At 38.9% G+C, this 19264-nt stretch overlaps 1 protein-coding gene across 1 annotated transcript in view; it reads right to left on the reverse strand.

Moving 5' to 3' along the window:
- Positions 1–19264, reverse strand: part of MGAT4D (MGAT4 family member D) — a 122076-nt gene that overhangs the window by 31730 nt on the left and 71082 nt on the right. Inside the window, exon 7 of the mRNA XM_027866904.1 lies at positions 16758–16833. Coding sequence (XP_027722705.1) covers positions 16758–16833 — 76 coding nt within the window. The remainder of the gene's footprint in view (positions 1–16757; positions 16834–19264) is intronic.

Raw genomic sequence — 19264 nt, forward strand, 5'->3', positions numbered from 1 at the left:
CAAAACCAGAAAACTCTTTACAGATCTTAGCTATTGTTACTGTCAACCTAGCAATCCACCCAGGAAAACCCAAATGGATGAGGAATGCCTATTGCTCAGATTAATCATGTCATACATTTGGATAGGAAACCTATTGAGTTTGTCCAACAACACATATATTTCACAGTGCCTTCAATGATCTCAAGAGACTTCATGTCAGCAAAATCTCTTTTTAACAGCAACATCTCCCCAATAATGACATGACTGCAGATCATAGCACAGCATCATCTTAGAAGAATAAAAGCTATAGGTAACTAAAAGGACAACAGAAGGCATCTGCAAGCTATAAGGAGACTGTAACAAGAACTTAGCTGAAAGAAATGATATTAAATGCATCACTGAGGATATGCATGATGCAAAAAGACGTGGGCTGGTTACATGGCAAGGGAAAGTAATAATATTCCCTTAGGGAAAGGGAAAGGATAGAACAGCTGTAGTAACTGGATTGTTAAAAGAACCAGAGGAAGGACTCTAGAATATTAGGCAGGTCTTTGGCAGCATAATCATGGAAGGATAGAGGCAAGAATGGAACTGAGTGAGAAGACATAAATGAGTTATGATCTGCATTGGTAAAAGAACAACCCACTCTGATAAAATCAAAGATTTATCCAAGTACTAAAGTTGCAAAGCATGTTTGGACTTGGTTATTCAACCAAACCAGAAGACTGCGCATACCCAGCCTCATAAGTCTTTTTAAGCTGTCATTCCAGAAAATTGGATTATGGCAGTAAAAACAAAGATGAAATTATTTTTATTCATTGAGTATTTTTCTATTTTTTTTCAGAGATTAAGGTCAAATCTACCTATTGTGGGATATAAGAAATTTGGGGGAAGCTTTTTTTCACTTATTCTACTTTAGAAATCTACAAGTAGATTGTTGGTGGGAAATAACCTTTTGGCATTTTTTTCCTGATAGAACACAATAATGATTTTATTTCACAACCATGAACAAGGATACAGTAGTTATGTATGTTGACATTTGGCTACAGAAAGCCAAATCTGATTAAGGAAAGAAAATACACTTGTTGAATAAACATACTGATTAATACAATTTTTCTTTTTCAAAGGGATCATTTAAATCCTCTAGATAGGCTTTTTGTACTATGGGAAGCAAAGAACTATGGTAGAAATGACTGTTGCCAAGAAGTGCATATTTGCCCTGTGGGAGTTAACAAGGACATAGAAAAATATCACAGGAAGGCCTAAGTATATTTGTTAGAGAAGTGTTCCGTTCTACAGCATTATAATTAAAATAAAATGGTGTTATTTTATAAGGTTTAAAGGTCAAAAGAGCAGCTAGCTCTTTTCTGAAATAGGACCAGGCTCAAAGTACATGAGCCAGAGACCTTCATAGGGGGACATGTCTAGGGAAATTCTGTGAAGGAAGCAAAGAATGACTATATTGCCAACCATTTTCCTTCTAACACTCTGTAATCTTTGCCTATTACACATATATGTAGCTAAGGCTACAGCCATCAGCATACCTTATACCCTTCTGGACCCTCATGCCCCATACTGCTTCTAGCTACCCAATGATTTTCCATTCACAGTAGCATGTGGCCTTAACACTCCCTCCCCAAGCCTGCTGTCTTGGTCTTGGCTGTAACACAGAGGTTTTTAACCTATTTTGTGTCATGGGCTCCTTTAGCAGTCTATTGAAGCCTATGGACTTCTCACAATAGTGGTTTTTAAAAATTTTTTAAATTCATAGTTCAAGAAAATGATAAATTTCAGTTAAAGGTGAATAAATATTTCTTCCCCATTGTAGTACACAGACATCTGGAAACGTATTCACAGACCTCTTATCGGTCCAGGGACCACTGACTAAGAACTCTTGCTCTAGAAAATCTCTTTCTTTCCTTCCATCAAAAATCTAAAAATTAGTGGAAATTCAAGTTGGTAACACATTTCCAGAGAATAATCAGTTTTGTTCATATAAGTGGAACAATTAAAGTTACAAAGTAATCTCACCACATGAATCAATCATCCTGTTATTGGTAGTATGCCATCCCCATGTTATGCTAAAGAGAAAGGGTTTTCTTTATAGAGTATTTTGAATTTTTACTTAGCTTTCCTTTTTCACATTATTTTAAATGGCTTATTACTCACAGGTCTAGATCGTCAACTCAAGACTGGGTGAGGAACTCAGAAGAATCAAATTCTATTCCCTTTTCTGATACTATGTCTTGCTACGTGGCCTTAGGCAATTCATGTAACTGACCTAGACTTGATTTTTTTCATATTTGCATAAAGAGTTGGGCCAGAGGGCTTTTTAAAAAGTTTAAAAAAACAACTTGGGCAGGATGTCATAGTGGAGTGATATATTTTAAGAAAACACAATTAGTTGTAGGTTACCCACTAAAATATCGAAGTCAGCTTATTCTTTATGTGTAATGGTACTTGTTTTAAAGATTTTTACTTGTAGTTGTTTTACATATTAGACAAATTCCACATTAAGATACTAGCAAGGGTGAACTGTATCACATGCCATATTAACTGAGACTCAAACATATCTTTAAAGGACAAAAGATTGTTTTTGATGTTTTGGTTGTCCATCAAGCTGTACAACATCAAAAAAAAAAAACCAAAAACAAAACCACTCCTAAGCACTGAAATCTGACTTTACTGTAAGCCATAATCAGAAAACTTTTTCAACTAGTGGTTCCATGATTCAATCAGGCAAGAAGACCTGAGTTCAAATTTGGCCTTACACACTTATTAGCTGTGTGACTACATAGCCAAATTACTTACCTTCTGTCTGCCTCAGTTTCTTTATCTGTAAAATAGAGATAATATCTACCTTCCATGGTTAGGAGGATAAAATTGTAAAATGCTTTGAAAACCTTAAAATGTGATATAAATGCTATTATTATTTTAAACCAGTATGACCTGATTCTATATACCAATTTGAATAACAAGCCCAGCTCACAGGCTGGTACTAGAACCTGAAGGTACAAGTAAAATTTTGAGCAGAATCTCCATTCTAGTAGACTAGTAGAAACCATACTCATATCACTGTCACTTAGGGTAGTGAAATTATTCTGCAAAATCTTTTTTCAAGTTGTGTCTATTTTCTCAACTGGTGGTATATCAACTCCTTTTAGCTTTGCTTTTCCCTGTGTGCTTCATTGGTACTGCAAGAGAATGGGGCAGATCCCAAGGTCTGATTCCTGAGAAGCAAACCAGGAGTCCAGGATTGTAGGGCAGCTGTTCAGTTGGGGAACTGAGAGAAGATGCATTTGGACTTGTGGCCATCTCCCACTTCAGCCGCAGCCACAGGTTCCTCCCTAAGATGCTGGAATGGTGGCATTTGCCTGTTAGGGAGGGAGATCCCTTCTCTCTGGCCATGGTTCCCATTGCTCTCTCAGGGTAAGGAGGCAGCCATAGAGGTAGGAAAGGGCCCTCATTGCACGACAGCCTTGTTTCTCAGGACCTCACATTTCAAAGAAAGAGATAGTAGCACATTTGGAGATGCAGTGTGGGATGGACTTAAATCCTAGCTATGCTTTCTGCCTGTGAGACCTTGGACAAGCAACTTAAGCGTTCCTTTCATGCAACACTCCATCTCCAGACTGTGCTTTCTCACAGGATGTCTGCTGAGCCTGAAATGCTCACCCTCATCATCTCTACTTCCAGACTCCCCTAGTTTCCCTCAAAATTCAGGTCAAATCCCATCTTTTGCAGGAGGCCTTTCCTTGGTCATTCCTACTGCTGGAGCTTTCCTTCTGAGACTATCTTCCATTAATATTGTGTATATCTTGTATGTACAGTTTTTTGCATTTTTTTCTCTCCCTAACCCCACCCCTCAATAGTAGAATATGAGCTCAGCAGAGACAATGTTGTTTTTTTCCCTTTTTTTTTGTACCTACAGGGTTTAGTACAGTGCCTGATACATATTAAGTTTGTAAAGTATGTGTAGATTCTAATTCAAATAGCTAAGTAATAACTATTTTAGGCTTATTTCTTTTAAGAGATAAGAAAAGCACTCATTTTTTAATATTTTCTTTCCATTTTATGTGAATGACACAGAAAAAAACTCCCCCACCATTCAATTTCTACCTAATTAACCTTTAATCCTTTGATTAAAACCTTTGATCCTTTAATATTTTATATATCTCAGTCTATTACAAATTTGTTCAATTACTTTTGGTACATGCTTATATGAATTTCTCTGTCCTCAAGAGCTAAAAATCTCCTCTTGAGCTAATTGAGCTGATATAGAGATCATCCTTATTGGTATCTTCTTTCATCAAGTAAAATGAGTTAATTACAGCAAATAAGAACACATTTATTCAATCCGTGACAGAGTTAGGCATAAATCATGGGCTAAAATAACAGCCCATACTGATAAGCCTGAATTTATGACAAATTCCAAATGAGGGTCCTCAAAGTAGCTGTCACATTTCACATTTTCATTCTGGTTCCCCTGTGCATGCATAGAAAGCACTTAACTGTAACTGAGCCTCTCTCAAAGATGCTTTCAGCTTTAGAAAAGCACAATTAGTTGATGAAGGAGAGCTAAATGTAAATGGATTTGAGGGACAGCACACGGCCACCAGGGTGAGGCTGCTGTTATAGCCATTTCCCACTTCACACTAAAACATTTCCTAGAGTGCTTAATAAATGCTTTTTGATTGACTAGTAGATTGAGCATAATTGAATAACAAGCTGAGTCACAGTAAAGTAGCTTGCACAGCAGTAGAACCAAAAGGAGCACTGGACTTAGACTAGGTTCAAGTATGGGCTCTGCGGCTTTCTACTTGTGTGACCTTGGACCAATCACTGCTCTTCCCTGGGCCAGAGGTTCTCCAAGCCTAAGACCATATGGGTTCCAATCTTCCTTTAGTGGAAGGCAAAGGGCAGAGCTGTAAAATAGTTGACCTGTATTCAAATGAGAAAAGTAACCTCAATCCATTACTTTAAAAGGCTAAGTATAAGAAGACATTGCTGTGTAAGTACAATACTGGCTCATCTCTTATGTCTGACTCAGCAAATTCTGAGGTTCCAGAGTTGTGGAACCATTCTGTAAGACATACCTAGGGCACTTGAATCATGTTCCATGACTGGTTCTTAATCTCTGGTCCAGTGTGAATGGAAAAGGGAAAACATTTGACACACAACCACTTGTATTTTTAGAAGTTGGTTTTGGAGTTTCAAACTGCTATGAAGTTTCAGAATTACTTCTGGATTTAAACAGAATAAGGACAAATCAACAGTCCTTGCATATGCCAGTATTATAAACATTCAGTCATTTCAGACTCTCCATGACCCTATTTGAGGTTTTCTTGGCAAAGATTTACCATTGCCTTCTCCAGCTCATTTTACAGATAAGGAAACTAAGGTGTTTTAATAGGGTTAAATGACTTGCCCAGGGTCACACATCTAGTAAGTGTCTGAGGCTGGACTTGAACTTGGGAAGACCAGTCTTTCTGACTCCAGGCCCAGTCTTCTATTCACTGTGCCACTCATAAAACATCTACCTACAAATTTCAAAGGTGTTGCTACTTACAGCACACAAGTGATGCTTGAAGGGATAAAGATGCTTTCTGTTGATTTATTCCACTGTCTTTTTATTATTCTCATGAGGGTTATTTCATAACTACAGACTTACTTGTTTATGATCAGAAGACTAGATATAACGATAGAAGGAACCTAGAGATCATCTGCTCCAACCCTCTCTTTTTACAGATGAGGAAACCGAGCCCCAGAGAGGTTAAGTGACTGAAGAGCTGAGATATTAAATACAAATTTTGTGCTGATTATTACATCAAGCATGGGAACAATGCAAAGCCTCTCATCTGAGAGCCATAATCACTTTAAGAGTTCAGCCTGACTATCCACAGAGGAAAAACTAAGTGGATGAAGAATGTCTGTTGTAGAAAGAACGAAATGCAATTAAACCCACAAGTCACAGAACTGTGCTATATGCTGGAAAGACACTGCATATGGATGATGAGCCCAACCAAGAATTAAACAGGAAAAAGAGGAGGAGTTAGAGAGAGCTGCCCTGGGAAAATTTTGGAGAGTTGGGCCCTAAAACCAAGGCCCATCTTTTTAATGATATTCTTCTAGTAAGAGAGGCAACGTGGCAAAGTAACCAACCTCAGAGTCTGAAAGGCCTGGACACGAGTGCCTCTGACATATTATACATGCTGCATGACCTGTGGCAAGTCACAACATCTCTCAGTGTTTTAGACAATTCACTAGGACTGTTAGTAGGTGTGCAAAGAGCATCCTCTTTAGAAGATTCCTAACCCAGTAAAATCTGGCATCAGGTAGGCCAGGGGAAAAAAGTTCTTACAGTTATGCTGTGTGGCTTGGAGTTCCAACACATGACAGCCTCCAGAAAATTAACACTGAGGGTCACCCAAAGGGCCAAGAGAGTTGCACAGAGGATGTGAGTGGGTTGCATGATGTTACAAGGAATGGTGAAGAGAAGCATATAAAAGATATGATCAGAGATGGGCAAGTGACTAGAAAAGAACATGGACCAGTTATATAGTAGTCAACAGAAGGAGAAGAATGGACAGCACCATGGTGCTCCATGACTACCCACATAATAATGCCAAGAGATATATTATAATTAATATAATAACTATAATAATATATAAGATATCATCATATCCATTCAACCTATGTAATATAATATACATATAATCCATAATATATATCCATATATATCCATAATAATATCTATAGGAAGGTCCTCAACACTATGGGTAGACCCCCTAGGGAAAAGTGATACTTGTGTAGATGAGACACCAGTACATGAATTTGTCTAGGTTATTATTAGTTTTGTGCTTGGTACAGAATTCCAGTTACGTGTTGATACTTCAGAATAAGAAGTATGATTCCACAAAACTATGCTATCATTCGTGTGAGTGCTCCCTACAACAACAAAAATTGTAAGCATAATTTAACCTTTGTTGATTTCTCAGAGTAATCAGGCATTGCAATTGTCTGTGCTGATGGAAATGGCATGGGCCATAAGCTTGAAGGGACACTAACCCAGACAATGTCTTTCAGATTTATTTTCTTGAAGAAATTCCCAACTTGCTTTTCAATCATTGCCTTCTTTATACTACCAGCGTCTCAGATGAAGAAGGCAGTGTGGCATACTAGATAGAATGCTGGACATGGAGTCAGGAAAACCATCCTCTGATACTTATTAGCTATGTAACCCTGGCAAGTAACTTCATTTCTCAATTTCATCATCTTTAAAAAGAGAGCGATTACACCTGATCCCTAAGGTCTATTTCTGTTTTAAACTCTGATTCTAAGAATCTTTTTGCCTTTCCAGGAGTTAATTCCTCTACCTATGCCCAATTCCATTATAGCCTTTTCTGCTCCTTCTACACCCTTGTACAATGACTTATGTTTCCATTCCCAACCTTCTTGTATCTTCTTCTCCAGGGGCTGCCTTCCTCTCTACTCAAACATTCTGAGGTCTGCCCTATCCTGAAAAGCATCTATAAAAACTCTCCCCTGGGCACTGCTACCCTCTTGAACCACCATCCCATCTCTATGTTCCCGTCACTGACAAAATTCTAGAAAAATTGGTCTACACTCACTATCTCCAATTCTTTGTCATCTGTCCACAAAACCCATCATTGTGTCTATTATGTAACAGGAAAAGGCGGTGAGCCAGTTAATAGCAAGGATGTAGCATAACAGACAAACAGGGCCAAGTTTGTCACTGGAAATAATGCAATGTTGAAATATAACAGAAAGACTTCCAGTGTGTTGAATAGCCCGTCTATGAACAAGAATTACATCAGTTGAGAAAGCATGAAGGGATTATTATCTGCATCACTGGAGCAAGAACCCACACTAATAAGGTCATGGATCCTTTGAAGTACAGAATACATTACTTACCTGAATTATGTGTAAGAGTAACAGGGAAGCATTACTGGGGTTTTGTGCACTTAAAAACTACCAGAAGCAAAACCATATCTTTAGAAGGAAGGACAGTCATGATGAAATCAATCTGGCCTGATGTGTTTTATTTTAAATACCTGTTACTAAGCAGGGTTCAAAAGGTCAGTGGAAATGAGTCTCAACACTGAGCATCAATGGCAGGGGTGAGGGAGATGGTCATCTTGTGGGTCAACACATGATGGTAGCAGTAAGGATTCTAAATGTAAGGGGGTAGGGCAAGTATAACAAAAGCAGATAAGAGTGAACAGAATTGGAAGCAGTGTGTCATAAAGGACAGAAGGCTAGACAAGGACTAGGACCAGGGTTTGATTCTGACCCCTGGTGTGTAATAGCTGTGTCACTGCTAACAAGCAATGTAAGGCCAGTAAATTCTAAGTCCAGACTATTGCCATCTTGGGTAAGTTAAGAATTTTATAATTGGTAGGCATATATATATGTATGGATAGATAGGTAGATAGATTGATAGATAGGATGACCCAAATTTTAGTGCCATTTGAGTTTTATTAGCTTAAAACTGCTGTAAGAATTTGAATTCTATTAAAAGCTATTAAAACTTCTTATTTTGTTCAGTTGCTTTCAGTCATGTCCAATTCTCTGTGGCTGTAGTTTGGGGTTTTCTTGGAAGACATACTGGAGTGGTTGGGATTTCTCTCTGCAGCTCATTTTATAGATGAGGAAGCTGAGGCAAACAGGGTTAGGTGACTTGCCCAAGGTCACACAACTAGGAAGTATCTGAGGCCAGATTTGAACTCAGAAAGATGAGTCTTCCTGACTCTGGGTCTAGCACTCAATCCACTGCTCCATCCAGCTGCCCTATTAAAACTTTAAAAAGCACTAAATTTTGAGGTATCTTATATAAGACAAACTTTGTTGCAAAATGTTATTCATACATTCAGTGCTTTCTGACTCTTTGGGCTTAGACCCATCTTACTCAGATTTTATGCCTTTTGTCTGGTAATTTAACCTGCAATTTACCTTTCTAGATTCCTGACCCAAGAGATTTTACCACTTGACCTTTCTCAGCCTCAGTTTCCTTATCTGCATAATGGGGATAATACCTATAGTGCCTACTCAATTGGTTAAATAAAGGTAAAGTTTCAAAAAATTTAAATATTATGTAGATGCCTGATATTATTAATTATATTATCAACATAGCATCATTAACCGTAATAGTGATCATTTGTATGATACTTTTTTTTTTCCAAAATGTTTCACATATGTTATCTTCACATTTGATTCTTGCAACAGTCCTGTCAGGTAGGTCCTATCATTATCATCATTTTATACAGACGAGAAAACAAGACAGAGAGAGTTAAGTGACTTGCTCAGCATCACACGGCTATTAAGTGGTTGAGGAAAGATTGGAAGTCAGGTCTCCCTGACTCCAAGTCCAGCGCTCTATCCACTGAATCACATTAAAGTGGCTATGGATCTTTGCTTGAGTAGGCATTGAGGTGTTCCAAGGTGCAATTCAATTAGTACTGTGTCGTCTGCAAGCAGAAAGGGCTGGGGGAACCTATCACCTAGTAACGGAGAACATCTATATGGTGATTTCCATGTATTATCTCATTTGATCCTCACCACCCTGGAAAGTAAGTTCTATGATCCCCATTTCATAGATGAGCTCTCTGTACTACGGGGCTGTGACCCAACTGGCCTGAGCACCTGTATTATGTACCTTTTGCCTGGTATTTAACGTGAGACTTAACTACCTAGATTCCTGACCCATTTGCTTGAGAATTATGTGTCCCTCGGCACTTTTATTAACAAGCTGTATTGGTGTCCTTTCACCTGCTCCTTGCCTCTGATAATTTCATGTTCTTTGACCCTCACATTGTCTCCTGGGATGTTCAGACCACTGACTACTGCATTCTGCTTTGGAAGGTTTCTGCTCTCCCACTAAACAACATCACAATGTGACAAGATTGCAGGCTCATACTTTCAGAGTCGAGAAGGCCCTCAGAGGCCATCTAATGATCTCATTTTAGAGATGAGACAGCTGAGGCCCAAGGGTATGAAGTGACTGACCCAGCATCACACAGTATATATCTCAGAGGTAGGACTGGAGCCAATGCCACTGTATCACTCCAGGACTAATGACTCCTTCTCCTCCTCCTTGTCATTTCCCTGGTTCAAGCTACCATGTTCTCTTATCAGACATGTGCAGTAGCTTCCTAACTAGTCTCCTTGCCTTCAAAGTCTTTCCTCCCTCCAAACACAACTGTCAAATTAATTTTCCTAAAAACTACCTCCAAGCATTCCCTTTCCTCATATAAAAACAACCAAACAAACTTCAGAGGCCCCTGATTCCTTATTACAGTAAGGAATTTAAACTCCTCTGCCTCATATTCAGGGCCTATTCTTTGTTGGTTCCAACCTACCTTTTCAGCCTGTCTCATACTTGTCCTCACCGGAACACGTAGGGCACCCAGACTGTCCTAGCTGGACGATTCGCTATGCCCCACAAATGTGCCCTGCTTTCTCATCCTGGTGCTCCTGCTTATACTGGCTTATTCTTTCTTTCCAGTACAATCTGTTTAATTCAAAGCAAATATCGAGTTTCATCTCTTCCCCAGAGCTTTCCACAGATGTAACAGAGCTAAAAGAAACCTCAGAGGTCATCTCATGTAACTCCTTCGTATAATGGATCAGGAAACTGAGGCCCAGAGAAACTAAGTGAATTGCCAAAGGTCACAAGAGTGGCAAGTCAAAGTACCAAGATTCCGATCAAGATAACCTTTGACTCAGGGTCAGCTAGGTGGCGCAGTGGTTAGAGCACCAGCCCTGGAATCAGGAGGACCTGAGTTCAAATTTGACCTCAGACACATAACACTTACTAGCTGTGTGACTCTGGGCAAGTCATTTAACCCCAATTGCCCCATTAAAAAAAAAAAAAGATAACCTTTGACTCCCAAATCCAACCCTATTTCCACTGCCTCATGGGGTCAGTTCTCCCTCCTTCAGGGTGGGAGTAATCTTGCCTTACTTTGAATTAAATCAGCACTCTCCTCTCTTTTACTGGACTTCCACATTCACATTATACTATCTGAAATTATCTCTGTTCCTCGTCTATCTCTCCTAGCCTGTAAATTCTAGAGGGCAGAGACCAGGCCTTGGGCTTTTTATTCCCCAAAGGGGTCTAGCAAGGGGACTTACAAACAGTAGGTATCAATAATAATTTGTCAAAAGAGCAGATTATTGGGGCAGCTAGGTGATGAAGTGAATAGAGGAATAGAGTCCAGCCTTGGAATCAGGAGGACCTGAGTTCAAATCCAGCCTCAGACACTCGACACTCGACACTTACTAGCTATGTGACCCTGGGCAAGTCATTTAACCCCAATTGCCTCACTAAAAAAGAGCAGATCATTCATCAAATCAATCAACTTTAAAGCAAAATTTTTTTCAGGAAAAACTCAGCTAGAACTTGGTATTGGGGTCTCTCTCTAGAAACTCATGCTTCAAAAAGGTTTCTGATTATATAAAATGTATCTAATTCTATAAAGCTTCTCACATTTCATTTGTACTTGCATGGGGATTTAGAATCAAATTTCCCTTGCCAGTAAAAGGAGAAATGTAGGTTCGTTTAATATAAAATTTAATTTTAAAGGAGAGACAAAAAGAAAAAAAAAGTTAGACATGTTGAGAATCTTGTGAAGATGGTTATCAAGCAGTTATCAGGATTGTCCAACATTTCTGCCCACACTGGCTACGTCAGCATCTCAACATAATTTTGGACTCTGACTCAAGTCTTCTGTGGACACAGCGTCAGGAACAATAAATGAGATAGTATCTCATAACTTCAGGACAGGAGAGCACAGAGGGATATATTATCGGGTGTGGGGAGGTGGAAGGAGGGGGGACCATCTGCTTTCATTGTCAACTAACCTTAATAACCAGTGCTAGGATGGGGAATAATAAGACTGTACCTGAAGAGGGGAAAAAAAATCACTCTAAACAGAACATTAAAATTTTCTATTACAAATATTTATGAGAAACAACTGAATCTTTAAAGAATGCATGTTAAATAAGGTTGCAAAGAGGTTCTTAGTGACAGGTAATCCTTTTCCCTTTGCCTTCCCTCCCCCAGCATCCACACCCTTGTGATTTTGAGGTCAAGGCTTCTTTGCTGACTCTTGCTAATCTGCTCCTAGGATCACAGAATTTATGGAACTTGAAGGGGTCTTAAAGGTCATCTGATCCAATGTCCACGTTTTATCCCTGAAGAAATTGTGTCTTAGAGAAGTGAAATGGTTTGCCCAAAGTCACACAGGTGGTGAGAAGGAGAGTCAGGATTTGAATCCAGGTTCACTGACTCCAGATCCAATATCCTTTGTGCTGTACACATTATGGCTCATCACACCATGAAATAAAAGGGATGAAAGTCATTTTCTACCTCACCCAGAGCAATGCTATTTTGAATGTGACAACAGTCTCCTAATTGGCTTCCCCACCTGCCACGAAATTTAACAAACATTTATGAAGCATCTATGTTTCCAGGCATTGTGCTAGGCACTGCTAGGCATACAAAGACACAAACAAACTAATCCCAGTTTTTACAGATTTTCATTCTTCTTAGGCAAGAAAATAGGAAAGAACATGTTTGCAGATAAGTATAATACAAAGAAAATTGAAAAGAGAGAGAGTATTAACAACTAGGGGAGGTGGAGAAGACCTCACAGAGTAGGAGATACAGTGAGGAAAGGAAATTGGTAAAGAAAATAGGGATTCTGAAAGACACCGCTGAGAAGTGACTGCACTCCAATGGTGAAGAACTGAATTCAGGTCAATGGTCCAGTCTGGCTGGAACAAAGTGCTTCTGAAAGGGAGAAACATAAAGGCAGAAGTAACAAGGCTGAATAAGTGGAAGCTATATTGTGAAGAGTTATTTACATCAGAAGAAGTGAAGGTCCTCAGATTCAAATTTGGACCATTTTTTACTATGTGGAGTGTTATGGGGATGGAAAGATAAATTAAGATATGTTGCTATCTCTCTCTCCTTCTCTCTGCCTCTCCACATATATACATATATATGTATGTATATTGCATACACATACTCACATACACAGATACGCGCGCACACACTCATACCTCCTTCCCTAGAATGGAAGACCTATATAGATATAAAATTAAGTAGGTATATAGGTAGACAGATATAGATACATAGATATGAAGATAGATAGACAGACAACATGAGAGGCAATGAGGTAATAGAGAGAGCTGGTTTCAAATCCAGGAACACCTAGGTTCAAGTCTTACCTTTGATAAATACTAGGTATATGACTCCATGGTCAAGAGTCAAGACACTTAATCTGTCAGTGCTTCAGGCTATGCTGAAATATTATATATAAATTACCGAGAAGTTATTACTGTGCCTTGGCGGAAAAAGCTGCCACATTAGGGAGTTTCCTATACAGGTAAAGTTGTGGGTCTAGAGAAAAAAAAAAGGATACTATAAGGTAGATAGGTGGTAATTAGTACTATTCAAGTGACACAATTTAAAGAAAGATTAGTAGAAGGTGTTGGAGGCAAAGCATGTTTTTGTTGTAAGTTTGCACAAAGTCTTCAGATATATCCAGTATGAAAAGCAGCTTATATGTGTGAGTAAATTTAAAATCTTCTCTGAAATTATGAAAACCAACAGTTCATTTGTAAAAGGGTCATTGTACCTAGGAGCACACAATATTCATCAGAAATTCTAGTCTGCCACTAGTCTGCTGAGCTAGGAAAGTCTAGATAGCACTGAAAAAATGTCACAAGTGTAGAGACTTCTCAAAAGGTGCAATAGGTTTTTATGTTGTACCTACAGAATTCTACCATGGTTATTTTGTAAAAGGATTTAATTTGTGTCGCTGGGCCATCTCCAGGGGTCCTGATGGATACCTGGCCACTGGACCCAGATGGCTCTGGAGGAGAAAGTGAGGCTGGTGACCTTGCACAGCTCTCCCTCACTCAAATCAAAGTCAATTGCCAAGTCATGTCATCACCTCCCTGAAGTCACAACAACACAACAACAATAACAACAACAACAATTTGTATCATACCACTTAGGCAACCTACACAAGACCAAATAATTCATGTATGCCCATACTTTGCTCAGGAAAAGTGTGTGCCAGTTTCAAAAGCTCTTTTGGAAAATGCTCTAAGGTCTATCTGGTAAGCTCATTTGGACATCAGCATGGCACAGGGAACAGAACACCGGACATGGATTCAAGACCACGTAGGTGTTCAGTTCCACCTCCTACACTTAACAGTGTCAAGTGGCAAGCTCCTCTATCTTGTGGATGTCTCTTAATTCCTCTGATCCTCAGTTTCTTTACCTGAGGATTTTAAGTGTATAGTCTATCATACTGTGTATATATAGCTGGCAATACGATCTCCCCAAGAACTTTGGTATTGATTGTGTGACATGGAAGGCAATGGCACAGGACCACCTACCATGGCATGCCTGCATCAAATAAGTTGTGCTCTACAAGCAAAGCAAAATTGTGGTAGTTCAAAAGAAACATGAGATGTGCAAACTTAGAGCCATCTCTGTCCCAAATGGTCATGTGGATTATTTGTAGCCAACCTGTGATAGAGCCTTTTGAGCTCATATTAATCTGATCAGCCCCAGTTGGACATACTACATCAAACCTCACACCATGTCATTTTGGTCCTCTTTGAGCAAAGGTACAAACACCAATAACAACACTGACCTTCCTGCACTGTTTAAAGGCTCAAGTTAGATCTGAAATGTAAATAAAGTGCTTCGCAAAGTTTAAAGCACTATATGAATTCCAATTTTAATTATTACATCAACAGCAGGCAAACTTCTGACTGCAATCACATGCTGATTTAATGAAGCTAAGTAAATTTTTTAAAAAGAAAAGATAGCTAGTAGTCTTAGTAATAATCACACCTCTTTTCTTTTGCATTTTAAGTCTTACAAAAAGCTTACCTTTTCCCTCAGAGGTAAAAGAATACAAGTATTATTTTCCCCATTTTGCACACGAGGAGATGGTGGCTTAAGGTTAAATGACTTGCATGTGGTGATATAGTTGGTAAAGCTGGAGCCAGGTTGTTCATCATCCTAAAAGTCTGATGTTCCTTCCACTGAGCCACTGTCCCCTTCTCCACACTATTCTATTATCCACCTGAACCTTAAAGGGGACTAAGGGCAGGACAATAAATCCCTAAGTCATTTATATTTGCCTTGAAATGCATTTTAATTCATTTTTTTTAAGTTGTGGGCATCTCTGAGGTTATAAAAAAATGCACTGCCCCTTCCCCAACCTGGACAATACCAAATAATGAGGCCACACCATGAAAAGACAACAACTTCAGATGCTTCAGAACTAAAGGAAGCCAAGGGTACAGGTTTCAAGGAAAGAAACTGAGGCTCCTCCCTAGCGATGAGAGCCATCTAAAAAGTAGGATGTCCTCCCACAAATCCATGGGATTTATCTTTATCTACCTCCAAGGCTCCATTCAGGGGCCAATTCTTCCCTGGAGGTGTTCTTCATCCTCCCAGCTCTTAAACTCCCTTCTATTCTCAAATTTTCCTAGGTATGCTGCCCAAGGACCAGCCTGTCTAGGTTCAAAAATGATCATCCCCACACTGACCATAGGGAGATGAATTCTGCAGACACAGCTGCTCTCAGAGTTGCAACCTTACCAAATTGTTAAAAGGGTCATAACCTGCATTGGTGTAGTCATATTAAGCTTGGGCTTCACTAAAACCCCCAGTACTCAACACAGTGCTTTGCACACAATAGGTGCTTAATAACTAAAGCGATCTGAAGGTCACTAATCCTCTGGTCTTGCCTCATCTGGGAGCTACAATGTCAATAACAGAACAAAATCATGCCAACTTATGATCCCCAGTTGTGGGTTGTCAGGAAGTAATATGGTATTTCTGCCACAGAGGAAGACGAAAGGATGCCCAATTAAACTTGGAAAGAGCCACCCCACTACACAGGAATGGAAGAATTTGGCTTACTAATTTCACTTTCTAAGCTAAAAACATCTCCACTTTCTTCAAGAGTCAGTCCCATTTATTTCCGTGTATAAAAACCACAATGTTCAAACCCAAACCAAGAACAAAAGAAAAAATGTTGAAAATTAGGGGGGGAAATGGATAAACCAGGTCACAAAAGATGATAGAAATGATCACTGGAATTTTTTTTTAAGATAAGCTAAATTGATAAATTGGTAGCCACCTTGAACAAAAAGGAAAAACATTAAGTTGCCAAAATAAAAAATGAAAAAGGTAAAAATTTAAAAAAATCAATAAAAAATAAAAAGAATGATGAGCTACATAAAAGCATGATCATTGCTACAGCAAAACAAACGGGACTCTCCAGAGCCTGGTACCAACCTTCCTTTCTCATGCAGAAAAACATGGGTGGTCCCTGTACATAGCACACACTTTCCTCCCTCTGGATATCTGTTCACACCAATCATTACCTGGAATGCCCTCCCTCAATTGCTGTCTACTGACATACTATGCTTTCCTTTAAGTCTCAGTCCACAGGCTGCTACCTCCATGAATCTGTCCCAGATCCTCCCCAGCTGGAAAGTCCTTATACAGCATTTTCTTCTCTTATGTATGCACTTACTATTTTTTACTTCCTAATATAATGATATCAGTTCTTATCTTATCCTCTCGTACTACTGTATGGGAATAGGGAGATATAACAAGTCAGAGATTGATCTTAGCATCTAGCCCCCATAGAGCAACTGTCTGATATGCTTCTGTTCAACTGAATGGTCCTACTGGAATGATTATAATATCACCTTACCTGAAGGTAAAACTTGCCCTTATCTTGGGCGTACAGCATCAAGAAGCTGTAATCCAGGTTTTGTTTGGTCCTCCACCTAAAGGTTAGCAATAAAATCTCCATTAACATTTTTTCCATTATTGTTCAAAGGTATGATGTATGCAACACAATTCAGGGATCAAATTCTTGAAGATGGTTACTATGAGAAAGTGCTTCCTAGGTTAAGTGAAGCCAGCATCTTTGTGTGCTAAAGGATACTATCTTCTTTATGTAGCTAATGTCAACCACCACAAAATGAGGGGAGTTTGGAACGTTGAGCTGGGCTCCTCTATCTTCTAATTTGGTATTCCATTTCCTGTTGAAATTCCTCTAATTTATTATAAATGATCAATCTGAATCATTATCGTCTGGAGTCACCAGAATTCTCTTCCTACCAGTGCAATTATTGGGTGGCAAGGAAAAAAAAAAACAGTTTTCCTGTATTTATGAGGTACATGAAGACCAAGAAAGCTGTCACCTGGAGTAAGAGAAAATGCTTCATTTCTGCTATGTGCCCAATTCTCTATAGACTGTCAGTCTACATACATTTTATACAAACTGTATGAAAGATGCCCCCTAGCATAGAGTTGGAAGGCTATCATAGATGTGCATACAAATCTTCCCATGGATATTTTTTTCCATGCCATCTGCCACTATTTGTCATGCTTAAAAGAGATTCTTATATGACACCTTGACATGGACGAATTTAAATGGGGTAAACAAGATCCATAATTAAAGAGAACAAGTTTCTCAGCCAGCATAATTTGTGCATTTTTACAAATATCTGCCCTTCCTAACAAGGGCTTCAGTGGTATTAAAAATGAATTACTTTATCATACAGAACATATGCTAAAGCAGGCCATACGATATGACAAAAACTCAAAATCCTTTTCTTCCGTGGTATAAGGATGGCTAGGGAAGGGTGGGAGAAGGGGAAAAGATGACACACTGTTTCTCCTGGTCTAGTCTTTGCTCAAATACAAACTTCATGTATATCAGTAAAAGTGAATTAGTATGCATAAATGATGTAATAAATAAACAAGTGCAGAATACAATGACTAGTTTGGTCTTGGCCAATGGAGCTGAAGGCTGAAGGTTTAGCAGCTGCTGGTAGATAGAAGCCACTTTCCTGGTTCCATGCCCATGGAACCTTCCTTCAGGAACCCCCGCCCCTCAACCTCTCCCTCTGCCCACATTCAGACATGTGTAAATCTATACATACAGGGTTTCTCTCATAGATGAGAATCTGACACACCCACATCCCAGTTCTCATCAAGTATTTTTTAAATGAATGAATGAACTGCTCTAACAACAATGGCGTCAGCAGGGCTGGAAATTATTACAGAATCTCTCTACAACTTCAAAGCAGCTTTGATTGCTACTTTCTAGGGTTTGGGGCCACCCAATGCCTTCTGCGGTCAGGTAACTTAATAGTTATCCTCACATGAAACAATATGGAATGTACATAAAAGATAGTGTTAGCTATCTAATAGCGCAGTGGACTGCAATTCTTACTTATGCTTCTGCATATAATATACTGATATCCTGGGCATTTTTAGATGACTGAGGGAAAGTGAAGAAGTATCTCATTTGGCTCAGAAAACAGTAGGGGAAAAATTAGTATTTTTTTGTTCTACTTGACATTGGCTCAAAGTAGTTCATCCCCAAACTAAAACAAATAAATAATGATTTGAATAAGTGCAACTAATTCCTAAATGAAAATAAATAAAAAATAGTAATCTGAAGGAGTAATGGGGAATAAGACCATAATCAAGTCTTAATACAACTGAAAAGCATTCAGAATGATGGAAAGATCAATTATTTACTTTGGCAATGCTGGCTGCATTCCAGTCAAATGATTTGCATACTGATGGAGATAGGAGGGTCAAGACCTCTTAAGGGCACCTTTTTCACTCCAACAATCTACCACCTCTTTAAAATCTATTGCCATGGTAAAAGCAGGCACTAAGAGGACATAGAAAATGGTCATTTAGTAATGAAACAGTAATATATTAAAATAAAAGCACATTTGATTTTTATTAAATTCTGGCTAGCCCCAATATTTAATTCAGAAGAAACAGAATGAATTGGTATTTTTCAAACATGGTACAGAGGGGAAAAAAGCACTGGCCATAGAGTAAGAGGACCTGGGTTCAAATCCCACTTCTGATGCTTCCCACTTGTATATCTTGGGTAAATCGTTATTAAAACTCCCTGAGCTTTGGTATCCTCATGCATAAAATGGGGGGGAGTGTGAGGGTCAGACTAGACAGCCTCTGAAGTTACTTCTAGTTCTTGATTTATGATTTTATGATCTTATGAGTATAGTTAACATTTAAATCATTTTGAGAATCCATAGACTGTCAATTTTGAGCTAGAAGATACCTAAGATGTCATCTGGCCTAACTCCCTCCTTTTAAAGTTGAGAAAACTTAGATCCAGAGAATTAAGTAATCAAACAAGTCTTCCACAATTACCGTATGAGACCC

The sequence above is a fragment of the Vombatus ursinus genome, unplaced genomic scaffold, assembly GCF_900497805.2.
Source record: "Vombatus ursinus unplaced genomic scaffold, bare-nosed wombat genome assembly UNPS02014784.1, whole genome shotgun sequence".
NCBI lineage: Eukaryota > Metazoa > Chordata > Mammalia > Diprotodontia > Vombatidae > Vombatus > Vombatus ursinus.